General features: G+C 46.1%; 1 protein-coding gene across 2 annotated transcripts; it reads left to right on the top strand.

Moving 5' to 3' along the window:
• The first annotated feature begins 400 nt into the window (after nt 1–400).
• Nucleotides 401–13,435, top strand: SMARCE1 (SWI/SNF related, matrix associated, actin dependent regulator of chromatin, subfamily e, member 1). Of its 2 annotated transcripts, none has more exons than XM_027905917.1 (8): nt 401–1,261; nt 2,655–2,759; nt 5,011–5,091; nt 7,948–8,119; nt 9,747–9,919; nt 10,890–10,991; nt 11,474–11,684; nt 11,977–13,435. In XM_027905917.1, the coding sequence occupies exons 1-8, from the start codon at nt 1,259–1,261 to the stop codon at nt 12,189–12,191; spliced, it is 1,062 nt and encodes a 353-aa protein (XP_027761718.1). In that variant the 5' UTR covers nt 401–1,258; the 3' UTR covers nt 12,192–13,435. The 2 variants fall into 2 exon arrangements, with proteins under 2 accessions (XP_027761718.1, XP_027761717.1); XM_027905916.1 differs by adding an exon at nt 6,242–6,373 and having other exon boundaries at nt 407–2,759.
• The last annotated feature ends 624 nt before the right edge of the window (nt 13,436–14,059 follow it).

Genomic DNA, 14,059 nt, shown 5'->3' with positions numbered 1-14,059 from the left:
GAATTTTCTGTGAGCAGTCACTTGTCTGAAGTGATTCACAGGGGGTTGCAGCAGTGCTGGAGTAGTTAAGAACCAACTGACATATTTAATCCTAAAACTTCCCACTGAGCCTGTGCCCAAATCATGGGCAGACAGTGCATTTTTTAAAAAAATGTTTCTGTTGTCCTGAGGTGCATTTCAGTGGAATGTAGGAATAAGCAAAATCCTGTCACACTGGGACAGAGCAGTGAAACACTCCTGATGCCAGCCTTGCACTCCTTGAAATCACTGGTAATTTTGGAGTCCAGGACATGGGAAGTATTTTACTTTCTAGTAAAGTGCTGTGGGATCACACTGAGGGAAACATGAACAGGAGCTTTGTATCCTGTCCAGTGACATTCCTGGACGGCAGGGAGCTCTTTGAAAGCAAATGCTCCTCTTCGATCACATTTCTGAATAGTTTGGATTTTATGATAAATCCTTTGTACAGAAGAATGAGCAAAGATGCTCTAGTGATGATTTTTATTTTCTTTGGAAAACTGTTGCCCAATAGTGTGTCCCTGATCTCTGCAGGATGGGGATTAGATGGAATGTGACCCTTCAAATTTATTGTGCCGTACTTTACTTGTAAAGAGGCTTGAAAATGATATAGTGCATAAACACAAGTTATGTTTCCGTAAGTCTACGCAAATAAAACTTGGTTTGCGCAGTTTGTTCAAGAGTTTTCATTTTGCACAGACCTGTGCCAGTGTCAGGAGGGACATGATGGATCCACCCTGAGCCCTGGATTCCTGCCTGGAGAGCTGTGCCAACACGCATGACATTCCTTTGGGACGTAGCATGGACACAGATGTTAAATTGTTTACCTTGCTGTGGTAGAGCCCCTCAAAGGGGTGCCTGAAACCCATGTCAGAACTGCAGCCAGTGGTGTGCGTTGCCTGTCTAACAAGCACCTTTTCTTGTATTTGATATCATATTTTGTGCAGTCCTTCAGATGATGGTCTGTGCTCTCTTGTTAATGCAAGTCATGAAGCCGCCAAATAACCTTGCTTGTTCTTCCACAGCCAGTTCCAGGTGCTGCAGTGGACAAAGTCCCAGTAGTTCTCCTAACTGCAGTACTGTAGCTGAAAAATAAAAAAGTCTCCATGTGTTGCAAGGTAGTTCCCTGGTAACGTTTAAATCCTGTCTTGCAGAAATAAAGAATTAAGCAGACGGAGATTACAATTGTCACCTGGTTTTATTGAAGAGGTGTAGTTCAACCTATGCAAAACCTGTTGTTATGGTAATACAAAAAAAAACCCCTACAGTAAAATGGTGTCTTATGAAGTAGTGCGTGTGTATGTCATGAGCCCAGGCATACAGATGAGCACATGTCAGCTGCTGTGACTGAGTTAAAAAGCTTGGCAGTAAAATCTCTATGGAAGGCAGAGTGTTAAAGGATAATTTTCCTCTGCACTTGTATGTTAAGGAATAAAATCCTACAGTGTGTCTGCCTTTACCTGAAACCTTGAGAGTTGCTGTAGTCAGCTCCAAGGGCAACACTGTTCAGTGTCTGGGTGTGTCACGCTTTGGTTCTTGGAGTCCTGAACCAATTTGTAGGATTTTTGTAACTGTGATCTAGAACAGGTCCAGCCAGCAAATCCCTGGGAAAGACTGTAGGAGTGTTTGCTAAGGCTACTGGAGAGAGAGACACTGTGGGGATGGCAATCAAATGTCTAGAAACACTCCAGGCTCTCATGAATCCCGAGGGAGTGTTAGGACCACGACAGTCAGGATTTAATCACAGTCACTGGTAAATAGCTGATCTATTTTTTCCAACAAAATTTGATTGGGAAGTGGGGGATAATGGAAAAAGGTTGAAATTTAAGCGAGGAGGGGAATACAGGGAACCCAGTGATACTTGAGTGTCCTTAGATAAGTGAGAAGGGAATGTAAAGAACTCAGATTTTTCTCTGCATGACTGAGGTGAGAACAAATCGATCCACTTTCATGAATGAATGAAGATGTATTGATTAACTTCTGAGTTGTCTTGGATTGGGTGATCTGTTCAGACTAGTTTGTAGTTTCTAACCTGTAGATCTTTTTGCAGAACTAGAGTTCCTCAGTCTGCCTTATGACAGAGGGATGTCTCTGGGAATTGTCTTCAGCCACTGGCAGGGGTGCACAGATGGTGCTTTGAGAGGTTTCCTCCCCCCTCCACGTTTGTTGGGAAGGCAGAATGCTGGGAAGAAAATCAGGCAGGGGTTTTCACTGGTGTAAATGTGGATACAGGGGATTTCTGGCCCATCACTGGGTGCTGTGTCACCCTGTAACCTTCACCCTTCGGATATAAGAGTCTTCTGAATTCCTTGGTGGCTTGTGTTGAAAAATTTTACGAGCAATCAGCTGGATTTACAGAATACTCATTTAAATAAGTTGCACAGTTAATAGAAATAAAATCAACCAACTTCAGACAGAAATTTGTAGCGACACATTTGCTTAAAAAGTCCTGTTTCCTTACTAGGTTTATGCTGGAGTAAGTTGTGTGTGTTGGGAAGACACCGACTGCTACACCTCATTGCTTGTTTGAATTCTGGTTGCTTTTGCATGCCATATTGCAGTTCATTTTCATTTCTGTGTTTTCCTCGTTTGAGCTCATTTCTCATTCGTGTTTTTGTCTCATTTGTTTCCATCAGCAAATGCCCAGCACCCCAGGGTTTGTGGGATACAATCCATACAGCCATCTGGCCTACAACAACTACAGGCTGGGAGGGAACCCGGGCACCAACAGCCGGGTCACGGTAGGAGAATCAACTATTACATCCTCCAGCAAACACCAGGATTTGACCAGAAATGGCTTTAGGGTTAGGATCTTCGGAGTCTTGGCTGCTGCCACTTCTTTATTAAAAAATACCAACTCACTTCTGACTCTTATTCCCCACCCTCCCCCCCTTCCCCCTTCACTCTGAATGAAACCTTTCGCAGGAAAATGAGCTTCTACTCAGCAGGGAGAACTGGTGATGGTTTTATGATGCAGAACTCCAAAATGACAGACTTTGTGGTCTTCAGCGACCCCTGCATGCGTAGGGAGGAGTTCTGTAGCTGGGCACGAATTGTTGGAGGGGGGGAACTGCTCATTTTGCTGAGGTTCACTGGCACAAAAATAAGGAAGAGCGTTTTGCAAGCTGGAGATCGTTGATAGTCGTTGCATCATCCTGTTGAGCCATACGAGAGGTGCAAGCCTTAATTATTCTTTCCAGGCTTAGACTGGTAATAACTGCACAGTCCCAAGTTCAGTCATTATTTTTTCAACAAAAGCGTGGTGATAATGAAACAGAATCCTTTCAGCTCTTACATATGTCAGTGTGTGGGAAATGGATGTTACATTCATTTTTCATGGAATAAACAAAGTGAGGAGGAGACGAGTGACGAGGGAGGGGACAGGTTCATTTCAAACACGGATGAAGTGCTGAGAATTGGATGGAGTTAGGAAACAAAAATAGACTGGGGAAATGTAACATTTTCATAACACAACAGGGTAAACCCCTGATGTGTTTTTTTTTTTAAACATCTCAAAACTTCAAGGTTTTTTCATGTAAGACTTTGTACCTTGAAACATCAGTTTGGAAAGCGATACCAAGATTTCTCAAGGACCAAAATGCATGGTGCTTTGAATGAAAGTGTACTCCTTTTATGCCTCTCATATAAACCTTCTTTCAGACTTCACATATGAAGTTCATTCTATTTGTTAAAGCATTTACAGAAAGGACCTTCCCCTACAAGCTGGAATTGACTGAACGGACACTATTTCCTTACACGAGAATAAGTCAGGTTTTGTCTGAGAACTTCCATTGTTTCTGTATGTCACAAACACACACAGCCTGCTCTGCCATGCATATCCCAGTATATGGATGGTGTCTCTAAATCCCTCTTAATTTAAAAGCATTGAACAGTTTCCGTTAATGTTTTTCCAACCCATCTGTACGTGTATCTATGTATACATTCTGGTGATGCATATACCTCATGCACATTATTTATACACAGTTCTGTATGCATTGTTCATAGAGCTCCATAAATTCAGCAGAAAAAAAAAAAAAAAAAAACCTTACTGGGAGTTAAAATTGGAAAACCAAAATGTGGAACGTGGGCCTTCTGGGCTACACACAAGTACTGATCTGTGGGCCACAGTCCTGAAAGGTCTTGAACCTTTGTATTTTTATTTAAATGCGCCCACTTAATATAACAGAACTGCTGGAAGAGGGGAGGGTTCCAGACCCTGCAGGTGACAGGGGCTCTGATGGCACTGCACTGCACTAGGAGGAAACCCTGTGGGGTGTTCTGTGGGTTGAGGGGACACGAGGGGAGGCAGCAGCTTTCCAGCAGCAGTTGGTGCTCAGTGTCCTTTTGTGCCTGACAGTGTCAAAGCCAAGGGAAGATAGAGCACAGGAGCATGTTACCTGCTAATTGGGACAATTAATTACAGCTTGGCTGCAAGCAGAGCACACATTTACAGTTCAGTTGCATAGGGTTGTTTTCTTTTTATCGTGAGTCTGTTAATTGGCTCCAGATTACCACTGACGAATTTTGCAGGCAGTTGCTAAAATTATTTGGTACATCTCTAACTTAGTGCTTTTAAACTTCCTGCCTGTCGTTTTTTCACCTGTGCAGTGGCCACATTAAATTTGTCGAGACAGGGAAAATAAATCGCTCACCAGGAGTGAGAAAAACCAGCCTGCTGGGGTTGGTGTCTCCATGGCAGTTCCTAAGCTGTGTTGTTCAGTTTTGAGAACATGGAGCCCTTCTGAGGATTTGTCTAATTACTGCTCTGTAAACTTACAGAGTAGAGGGCAAACTTAGGTTGGAGATCACTGCTGTGAGGACCAGCTCTAGTTAGTGCCTGTTCACAGACTGGGTTGTTTTTTAAGTGGTGGTGTTTGCTTCTCTCAGTGGGGGTGTGTGAATGCACGAAGAGTGAGTGTTTTCCAGCACTGGAGCGTGTGGGAACTGCCCAGCAATCCCATTAACGAATGGATTTATCCGGTTCTTTTATAGGCTTCCTCTGGTATTACCATTCCCAAGCCCCCCAAACCCCCAGACAAGCCCCTGATGCCCTACATGAGGTACAGCCGGAAGGTGGGTATTATTACCGTGTCCGTCAGTTAATAAAAGTCAGTGTTGGTTTGTGCTAACAATTAATTGCTATGATCTTAGTTTCAGCTTCTAAACGTTGACTCCTAACAGCCTGCGCTCTCTTAAGGGGATGTAAAGTCCAGAGTCTGCCCTGCAGAACAAAGGCAGCAGTAGTCTGGTCACACAGTTGCCAATTTCTTGGGGGTTAAAAAAAAAAAAAATAAAATAAAAAATTGCTAAAATCCTAATTCCTACCACTGTCTGCTGACAAGGATCCACCCCGCCACATTCAGAAGTTCCTGTGACTTACTGGCAGAACTTTTTTTATATAAAGGAAGTATTCCTTGCGTTTTCTGGGCTTGGTGCAGTGCTGTAGCTGGACTGAAGAGTAGCAATGAGTGGACTTTGCATGTTCTCCTTCACCACCCTAGCCCGTGGCAACGCTCGCTTCGCTATTCTGTGAACTGTGTGACAGAAATAGGAGAGAGACTCTTGTGGAGTCTGGAGTCTGATGGGGCATGGGGAGGGCATGGCAGCCTGGCTGAAGCAGGTGAGCCAGAAGGAATTTCTTCCACTTCTGGTAAAGTATCTTTACCAGCCTGTCTGTCTTAGGCCAAAAAAACATCAACACACACCAAAAAAAATAATAAAAAAAAAAAAATCAAGTGGTGCAGCAAGAAATTACACTGGCAGCTCTCCTTTTTTTTTTTTTTTTCCCTATAAAGTTAGAGACCTTTTTGGTGGAGTCAGAACTTGTTGGAACTCAGATTGATCAGCACGACTGAAATATTGTGAAATGTTACATTCTGATCTGAAAAGCTCAGTCTCTTTGTCATAATCTACTGCTGGATGTGTTTACTCAGTAGCATTTTTTTCCCCGAGATGCAGCGATGTGCATTTAAGAAGAGAATTGAGAGGGTTAAAGGCAATATTCCCATGAGACCAAAGCCACTCAGCAATTGCCTGGTTCAGTAGCTGGCTTCCTACTGACTTCCTGCCCCAGAAAATAATCCAGATAGTTTAGACAGACTCATTCCTTACTTAATCCTGTTTTTCGTGGTGATTCCAGAAAGAACACTGAGATGACAATATAAAATGTTTAATTTGGAAGTATTTAGATATCATTAGTAAAGCTCCAGCTGTTTCTGTTAAGGTCTGGGACCAAGTGAAGGCGTCCAATCCCGATTTGAAGTTATGGGAAATTGGCAAGATTATTGGAGGAATGTGGCGAGATCTCACTGATGAAGAGAAGCAAGAGTATTTGAATGAATATGAAGCTGAAAAGGTAAATGGAAGAAATCTGGGATGTTTATTACAGCTGATTCTTCTAGGAACTGGTCTGAGAAGAAAAATTCATCTTCCCCATGCAGGGGTGTTTGAGGCATTCACGAGAGCCCTGTATGTAACTTAAGTGGAAGTTTGTCCTGACACGCCTCTTAGATTTTTTTTTTTTTTTTTAAAATAACTGTGCATCAACTGTGACTGGTCAGTTTTTAGACCTAATTCAAAATGATGTATTTATAATTGAGTGTCGGTTTTAACTGTTTAATGAATGGATTTGATTGTACAACATCAGTATTGAAAAGATTGTCTCAACACCAAAACCCTCTTTCAAAACTGGTGCTCTGCAACTACTGCTGTTGTCATGAACGTGTTCATAAGAGACTTCCAGTCTCGTGGGGTTTGGTTTTCCTGGTGTAACCTGGTGGAACTCCACACTGTGGCATTAGTGTATTGTTTCTTAATAGAAAAATGCTGCCACCTCTAGGGTTTTCTTGTGCTTTTGTTTTGGTTTTACTGGTCTTAATGGCAAGAGATGACAGCTCCTCATGTCTGGGTTGGTAAGTGTTGAGCACCTGTACGAGGCTGTTCTTGTGATTTCTCAGGTACAAAGGGGAGAATTGTCCAGCTGATGTGCTGTGTTTACACCTGGCAGGCATCTGGGGCTGTGGATACCTGGTCAAATCTCAGCTGGTTCTATGCCAAGGCAGTAGAGAAGTACTGCAAACTGGGTGCTCTTAGCTGAAAACAAACAAACAAACAAACAAAAAAGCAGGAATTCTATCTTTTACCTTCTAATGATGTTTAGATTGTAAGCTCCTTGGGGCAGGGGCCAGCTGGTTTCTATTTGTGCAGTGCCCAGGCAGGAGGATTCTGGTCCTGATCATAAAGAAAACAAGACTTTTAGGTACCTTTAACAATACTGTAGATTATATCTCCTTTTTCATTGGAAATACCTTAAATCACTATTAAAAAAAAAAAAAATCTTAAAAGTGAGATTAAAGAAAGCAGTCCAAAGGGAGAAGGTATTTCAAAGAAGGTGAAAATAGTGCTGCCATCCTGCTGCAGAAGGAGACAGGAGTCTGGCTGCAGCTCCCTCTGCCATCTCAGTGCAGGGATGGGCCAAAGAATGGACAAATCGTAAGTGATTTTGAAAACTGGTTCATGACATACTGGAATAAGGAAAGAGAAGAAAATCAGAATCACAGATCTAGTTAGAACTCCAGGGAATCATTGAGAATGTTGTACGTTTGCTGATTTTATCTTAACCAGAGCTTGATCGCAAGCGCCTTGTTCTGAGGTGCTTTGAGTCTGAAATCTCAGCAAGCAAAGCCGTCCTGAGACTTTCAGGCAGTAAAACTGAAACGGACCTAAAGGCCCAGCCGTGTTTTTAAAGCACGAACGGACACTATGGAAGAAGTTCTGAGCTGTAAAAGAGAAAGGCTGGGAGAGCCTGGTCCCTGGTGTGTCAGCCAGAACAGGCCCAGGGCAGCCCCGTGAGCTGCGCGGGGGCAGCGGTCGTGTCGGGGGCGGGAGTCGCCCGGTGGTGCGATCAAAACCGTGTCGGTCACGTTTCAGATCGAGTACAACGAGTCCATGAAGGCCTACCACAACTCCCCTGCCTACCTGGCCTACATCAACGCCAAGAGCCGCGCCGAGGCCGCGCTGGAGGAGGAGAGCCGGCAGAGACAGTCGCGCATGGAGAAGGGGGAGCCCTACATGAGCATCCAGCCCGCCGAGGACCCCGACGGTAAGCGGAGCAGGGCCTGACTACACTGCCAGTGGGACAGGCTCAGTACAGGACCAGCAGCAGAGAGACACAGAACCACCCCTGCCCACCTTCCACGGCGCTTAACCTGGCTGCCTGTCTGTTCTGGTGCCTTTGGTACTGATTATCGCATTTTACTCCATAACAAAGCTGACTTTGTTCCCAAAAAATAAGGTGGCACCCGTGGCAGAAGTTATCCCAACCCTTCTTAATTAAGTGTGAAGTAATGCTTACAGTTCAAACCAAATCAGTCTGCTTACAGCTTTAGCACATGCATTAGAAAAGGCTTAGATGCCTGATTTAATCCAGCTTGGGTGGAATGTTGTGCTTTATTAACAGAAGCACATAAATCTGACAGGCAGAGTTCTGGTGCGATTAAGAGCACCTGAACTTTTCAGTGTGTTCAACAACTGTCATTTGAGATTGTTTAGGGAGTGAGGTGCCCTTGCTGCTGACAAGTTGATGAGAAAATTCTGAAAGTTTATTTGACTGCAAGGAAATGCACCCCACCCAGTGGGAAAAGTCAGCCCCACACACCTCATGGCTGCTTTTAAATTCATCACCAAATACTTGTTGAAACCTGAGGGTGAAAAATGTACTCAGTTACACCCTTTTTTTTTTTTTTCCTTCCCCCTCGTAAAAGCACACCTCTGAGATAAAGCTTATGGCAAACAGCACTTTCCCCTGTGTGAGGTAATTGCAACATTTATGTAAATACATTTAGTGTTGGACTGGCTGGAACTTGGGGATTTGAGATTCTGTTCTGTGCTGCCTGGACCAGGTGAACTTGGGCAGAACCAGCCATTACCTCTTTTTGCTTTGTTAAAGCAGATACCTCAATGAGAAAGTGAACATAACACTTTGAAAACAAAGGGGGCAGAAACCTTGATTTGAGTAGCTCTCTCCTCTGGTGGTATCTCCTGGCATGGTGTTAGGCTTCTCCTTAAAATTCCTGTGAATAGTTGGAGGGTCACCTCCATTAGGAATATTTGATGTAAAGTTAATTCAACTTTTGGACTTTCCTACGTGATGTTGTTCTGGAATATAATTCATTCTTGTTGCTGAACTGATTTCTCTTTGGAGAAATGCATTTACTAATAAACAGATAGAATAGATTAAATAGATAGAATACTCCTAATAGATTCCTGTGAATTTTCAGTGGTACTCAAAACATCTATCACTGCTTCGTGCTTTCAGTCCTTCAGTGTTTCAAAAAGTAAGTGGTTTTGATCTGTGCTACAGAGGTTGTTTACGGAGGGGTCACTATCCTGCTTGCATTTTGCACTGGGTTTCGTGATTGTTCAGGAATGGTTCTTTTATTCGCTGTGTTAATATTCCCTCTTACTGTGGGAAACGTGGAAAGCAAGGCAGTCAGTCAGCAGCCAGGCCAGTGGCAGTTTCAGCTGTGGGAGAGGCGTGTGAAGTGGGCTGTGAGAGCTGTGCCAGGGGAACGCCGTGCGATTCCCCGGTGCTCCCTGTGTGTTCCCGGGCGCTCCATGACGTGCCAGGGTTCCCATCCCACGTTGGCACTGTGGGGACAGCGTCAGCCTCAGGGCTCCCCGTGCCACTGAAGCACTTTTTCCCCCCCCCCCCCGGCCTCGTGTTGCAGATTACGACGATGGGTTCTCCATGAAGCACACGGCCACGGCGCGGTTCCAGCGCAACCACCGGCTCATCAGCGAGATCCTCAGCGAGAGCGTGGTGCCCGACGTCCGCTCCGTGGTCACCACGGCCAGGATGCAAGTCCTGAAGCGCCAGGTTCAGTCCCTAATGGTCCATCAGGTAAAGAGGAAGGACGTGGAGGCAGCTGAAACGTGGTGGTGGTTGTTGGGCTGGACTCCAGGTCTCGGATCATTTGATCGCTTACATGACTGTTCTTGCTGGGTGTCGCATTCTGTGCGCTCCAAGAGCTAATCCCTGGGTTTGCTTGGGAGCTGCAGGACGTGAGACTTCACCACCTGGGCTGTTTTGTTACTGAGGGTCACGTTAAGGTGTACTTTGCTCTGTAGGATATCCTAGGTATTAATTCCACAGCTTTTCGTTATGACATACAGCCCTCTGTATTATTACAGCACAAGTCTGCTGGGTAATAGGTGGAGCTGTGATTTCGGGTACCTGACAACTCATTACCTTGTTTGTAATGAATTATTTTTTTTTACAGTAAATTGTCCCTATTGTAACATTTCTAATTGAGAGGTAAATTCATACAAGGAAATCTGGTGAGGTCACACCTGCATGTTTCACCCAGCTTTGACTGGGCACATGCCTGTATTTTCCAAACACTCATGTCACCAAAAGAACCCTGTCAGTGTGGGTGAAGTCAGACAAGAATTAGGTAGAGGTGTGTTGGGTTTTTTTAATTAACAGATTATTTGGAGGGTGGAGGGGGTGGTTTCCCTTCTTTCCTTTGGATTGTGGTCTGTGTTATGAGAATGTAATTGATGTGGGAGTGTGCCTCTACCTGTGGGCTGTGTATATCCAGACCTGAGGGGTGCAGAATAGGAAAGAAAATGTGCACATCTGATGCTGGAAGCATCATTTACAATATGCCTGAACTGCTGCGTGGACCCATTTACCGTTCATACTTTTCAGTATGAACTTCTGAGCTGTTGGCTGTCAGGTCAAGGCAGGCAGAGGGATGTTTATGTATTAAAGCAATATTTAAAAATAAACCCACAGAAATATTTTTGTAGCTTTACCCGGTTCTCAGGTGACTGCACAGTGAAGTTCTTGCCGTTCATTTCACTTCCAGCGTAAACTCGAAGCTGAGCTGCTGCAAATCGAGGAGCGTCACCAGGAAAAGAAGAGGAAGTTTTTGGAAAGCACAGAGTCCTTCAACAACGAGCTCAAAAGGGTACAGTTCACTTTGCTTCGCTTTCTGTGAGGAAGCTGCTGGTTCCCCTCCGGTACAAGTGCGTCAGTTCAGTTGTGTGCAATGACCCAGCTGCTGAGGCAGTGCCCTGGGGTGGGTGATACAAAGCACAGGGTGATTTCCTGCTCCTTCAGTGACCTTTAGTGGTGACATGGGGCCAGTACAGTTTGGAGTTCCTCCAGGCTGGACCTGAGAAGGAGCACCTGAAGGAAGGTGAAGCCGCTGTGGAGGACACACTCTTCTCCTTGGCTGTGTTCAAATAACAACCTCTAGGTTGTTTATTTATCCCCTCCCCCTTAATTTTGTTAATATGCCTGTATCTCCCTAGTGACCAAAGATTTTGATACAGTCAAATCAAAATTATGTTGCACACAGAAATACTGAACTCATATTTGGGGCTTACTGATGTTTTGTTTCTCGGCCTGAGGTGGTAAAAGAGCTTTCTTCTTCCTTTTAATTTCTAGTTATGCAGCTTGAAGGTGGAAGTGGATATGGAAAAAATCGCAGCTGAGATTGCCCAGGCTGAGGAACAGGCCCGCAAGAGGCAGGAGGAGAGGGAGAAGGAGGCAGCGGAGCAAGCCGAGCGCAGTCAGAACAACCTGGCAGCTGAGGAGGAGCAGGCAGCCAGCAAGGGGGAGGAGAAGAAGGAAGAGGAGAGCACTCCCATGGAGACAGGTAACTGCACCTGAACACCTGCTGTGGAATCCTCCCAGCACCTCAGAGGGTCTCTGAGAAGTCCCAGCTCAACCAGGAGAACAGTTGCTTTCTTACTTAATTACTCATTTTTAAGAGGGGAGGGGATAAGAACACACAGAGCCCCATGTCATGCTTTGTGTGTGCCACTGCACGTTTCTGAGTGGCACAACTGCCGTGGAGCACTCGGGGTTTGTTACAAGCCAAATCCCAATCGCCCAACCTAAACAAGCGCGTTGGCGCGCGAGTGACGCTGAGAAATGTGTCGTTCCAGAGGAGCCCCACGCGGAGGAGAGCGCAGAGAACCAGCAGAACGGCGAGGAGGGCACCTCCACCCCCGAGGACAAGGAGAGCGGGCAGGAAGGGGCGGACAGCACGGCCGAGGAGGGGACCAGCGACAGCAACACGGGCTCGGAGAGCAACGGCGCGACCGCGGAGGAGCCGCCCGCGGACCCCACGGGGGGCGAGGAGGCCGACAAGAAGGAGTAACCACTGTGTCTGTAATGAAGTACTGTGTGATCTCAGAACGGCTGTTGTACCTCCCCTGCCTCTGTCACTTGTCTCCAAAGGATCCCCCCGGGGGGTTGATGTCGCGTCAGGTTACTGGTGTAGCGATGTGAGGGGCCCTGTAGAGGCACAGGGACGGTCCTGCAGCAGGCAGGAAAGGAACCTCCTGTGTCTTAAGCACAGCTGTTGCGGTGTGGAGAGGGGCTTGTATCACTTGGAATTCTTCCCTAGAAAGACAGATTTGGGTTTAGTTTTGAGTGAGAAATCGGGCCTTCTCTCTTCCTTCTCATTCTGTGACCACTGTGACTGGTGGTTTTTTCCAAAGGCCCTTCCTGTCCCTGTGTGGCAGCAGTGAGCTGCAGGTGTGCCTCACCCAGGCTGCAGCCCTTTCTGGAGGGGCTGGAACATGACTGAGGCGTTTAAAGCTGATGTTATTATGGAGCAAAGGCCTGATGTCACCTGGAGCCTCTTCCTGTCCCACCGCTGCTGTGCCAGCCAGGGAAAAGTTCTGCTGCAACTGCCCCAGTCTTGCTTTTAAAGAAGGCTTTCAGTCCTCAGGAGCAGCTCTGGAATGAGGCTGAAAGATGAAGTTAAGGGGTTTTTCAGTGTAACTTGGTTGTTTTTCTAGAGGAGCTGCTCCACAGTGGTGGAAACCTGCTTGTGGTCTGCGTGCAGAGTGTCAGGAGATCCAGTTCCAAAGGACTCAGTGTAGTCTTGCAGTAAATGACACAGCTTCGGGGTTTTTCTTTCTGTGGTGCAGGATTCCTCTTAGCAAGCCTTTGCTTTTCTTTACCAATTAACTCCTTTTTTGCTACAGGGAGACCCTGGTGTGGCCTCAGCCAGAGCCCTGGCACAGTACAGAGCAGGAGAGCGTTTAAACACGCACGTGTTCTCTGAGCAGGCAGTCACTGATACGGCACAAATGGTAAAAAACAGTAGTTTTGCTTGTCATGAGCTTTCAGAACCTCTGGGAACTACAAGAAAAGGCCTCAATTTGCCCTATGTAAGCAAAAGCCCTAAAAAAACAAAAATACACTTAAATGCAACAGCCACGAGCAAATTCTTGACTTTACAACTGAGAGAGCACGTGATGCTTCAGTGAATCAATGTGTTTTTACAGAGAAGTGGATCTGTGAGATGGTGTTTTTTAAACCCTTTTGGTCTTTTTTTTAAATGATCTGAAAAGAATAAAATTCAACACGTTTGGTTTTTTTTTTTAAAACTCACAGTGGTCTGTTCTTGTCTTCTAAGGTAATGGCAGTGTTTGGTTCAGAGCTTTCATCAGCTGTTCTCCACCTCAAGCCAGAGGAGAATAAACACATGGGATTCGATTTCTTACAGATACTGTACTGCCTGGACTGGGGGCCGACCCCCACAGGGCTCAGGTGAGACTCCACCACACCTGAGGTGCTGCAAACCCTTGTTGTGCAACAGCTTTTTATCTGCAGCAGCCCTGGGTTCTGCAGGTGGGGGGGGTGCAGCTTTTCATCTGCTCCAAGTTCCCAAGGTGTATGTAAATAACTCATTATTGGCAAAGACGGGTGTGTGCGGCCCAGGGTGTGTCCCTGGGGGAGTGGAGTGGAGTGGGTGTCATCTTCACGGGTGAAATAACTTCTCTGAGCGCATGAGAACCTGAACAAATGCCCGTGGGCAGAGTTGGAGCTCTGGCCAGCCCTGTGGTGCCTGGCAGAGGTGCCCATGAGGGGCTGGAGCATCAGGGAGCTGGTGCAGGAGAGGGACCGGCCTCGGGAGAAACGCGGCCCCTCCGCTGTGCTCCTGCACCAACCCTTGCCTCAGAGCAGCCACCCGGGGCTCTGATGGGCCCTGTGCCCACCTGCAGGTCCTCAGCA

The sequence above is a fragment of the Empidonax traillii genome, unplaced genomic scaffold (assembly GCF_003031625.1).
Source record: "Empidonax traillii isolate 1590-97213 ecotype Southwest subspecies unplaced genomic scaffold, ASM303162v1 scaffold1222:size288430, whole genome shotgun sequence".
Taxonomy (NCBI): Eukaryota; Metazoa; Chordata; class Aves; order Passeriformes; family Tyrannidae; genus Empidonax; species Empidonax traillii.
This window is presented reverse-complemented; position numbering and strand designations above follow the sequence as displayed.

Bases quoted from the DNA above. Each gene is read 5' to 3' on its own strand.
- SMARCE1 (XM_027905916.1), top strand. From the start codon at position 2,658: ATGCCCAGCACCCCAGGGTTTGTGGGATACAATCCATACAGCCATCTG. The intron at 5,092-6,241 runs GTGGGTATTATT...GTTTCTGTTAAG, and splicing joins ACATGAGGTACAGCCGGAAG to GTCTGGGACCAAGTGAAGGC. The intron at 9,920-10,889 runs GTAAAGAGGAAG...TTTCACTTCCAG, and splicing joins AGTCCCTAATGGTCCATCAG to CGTAAACTCGAAGCTGAGCT.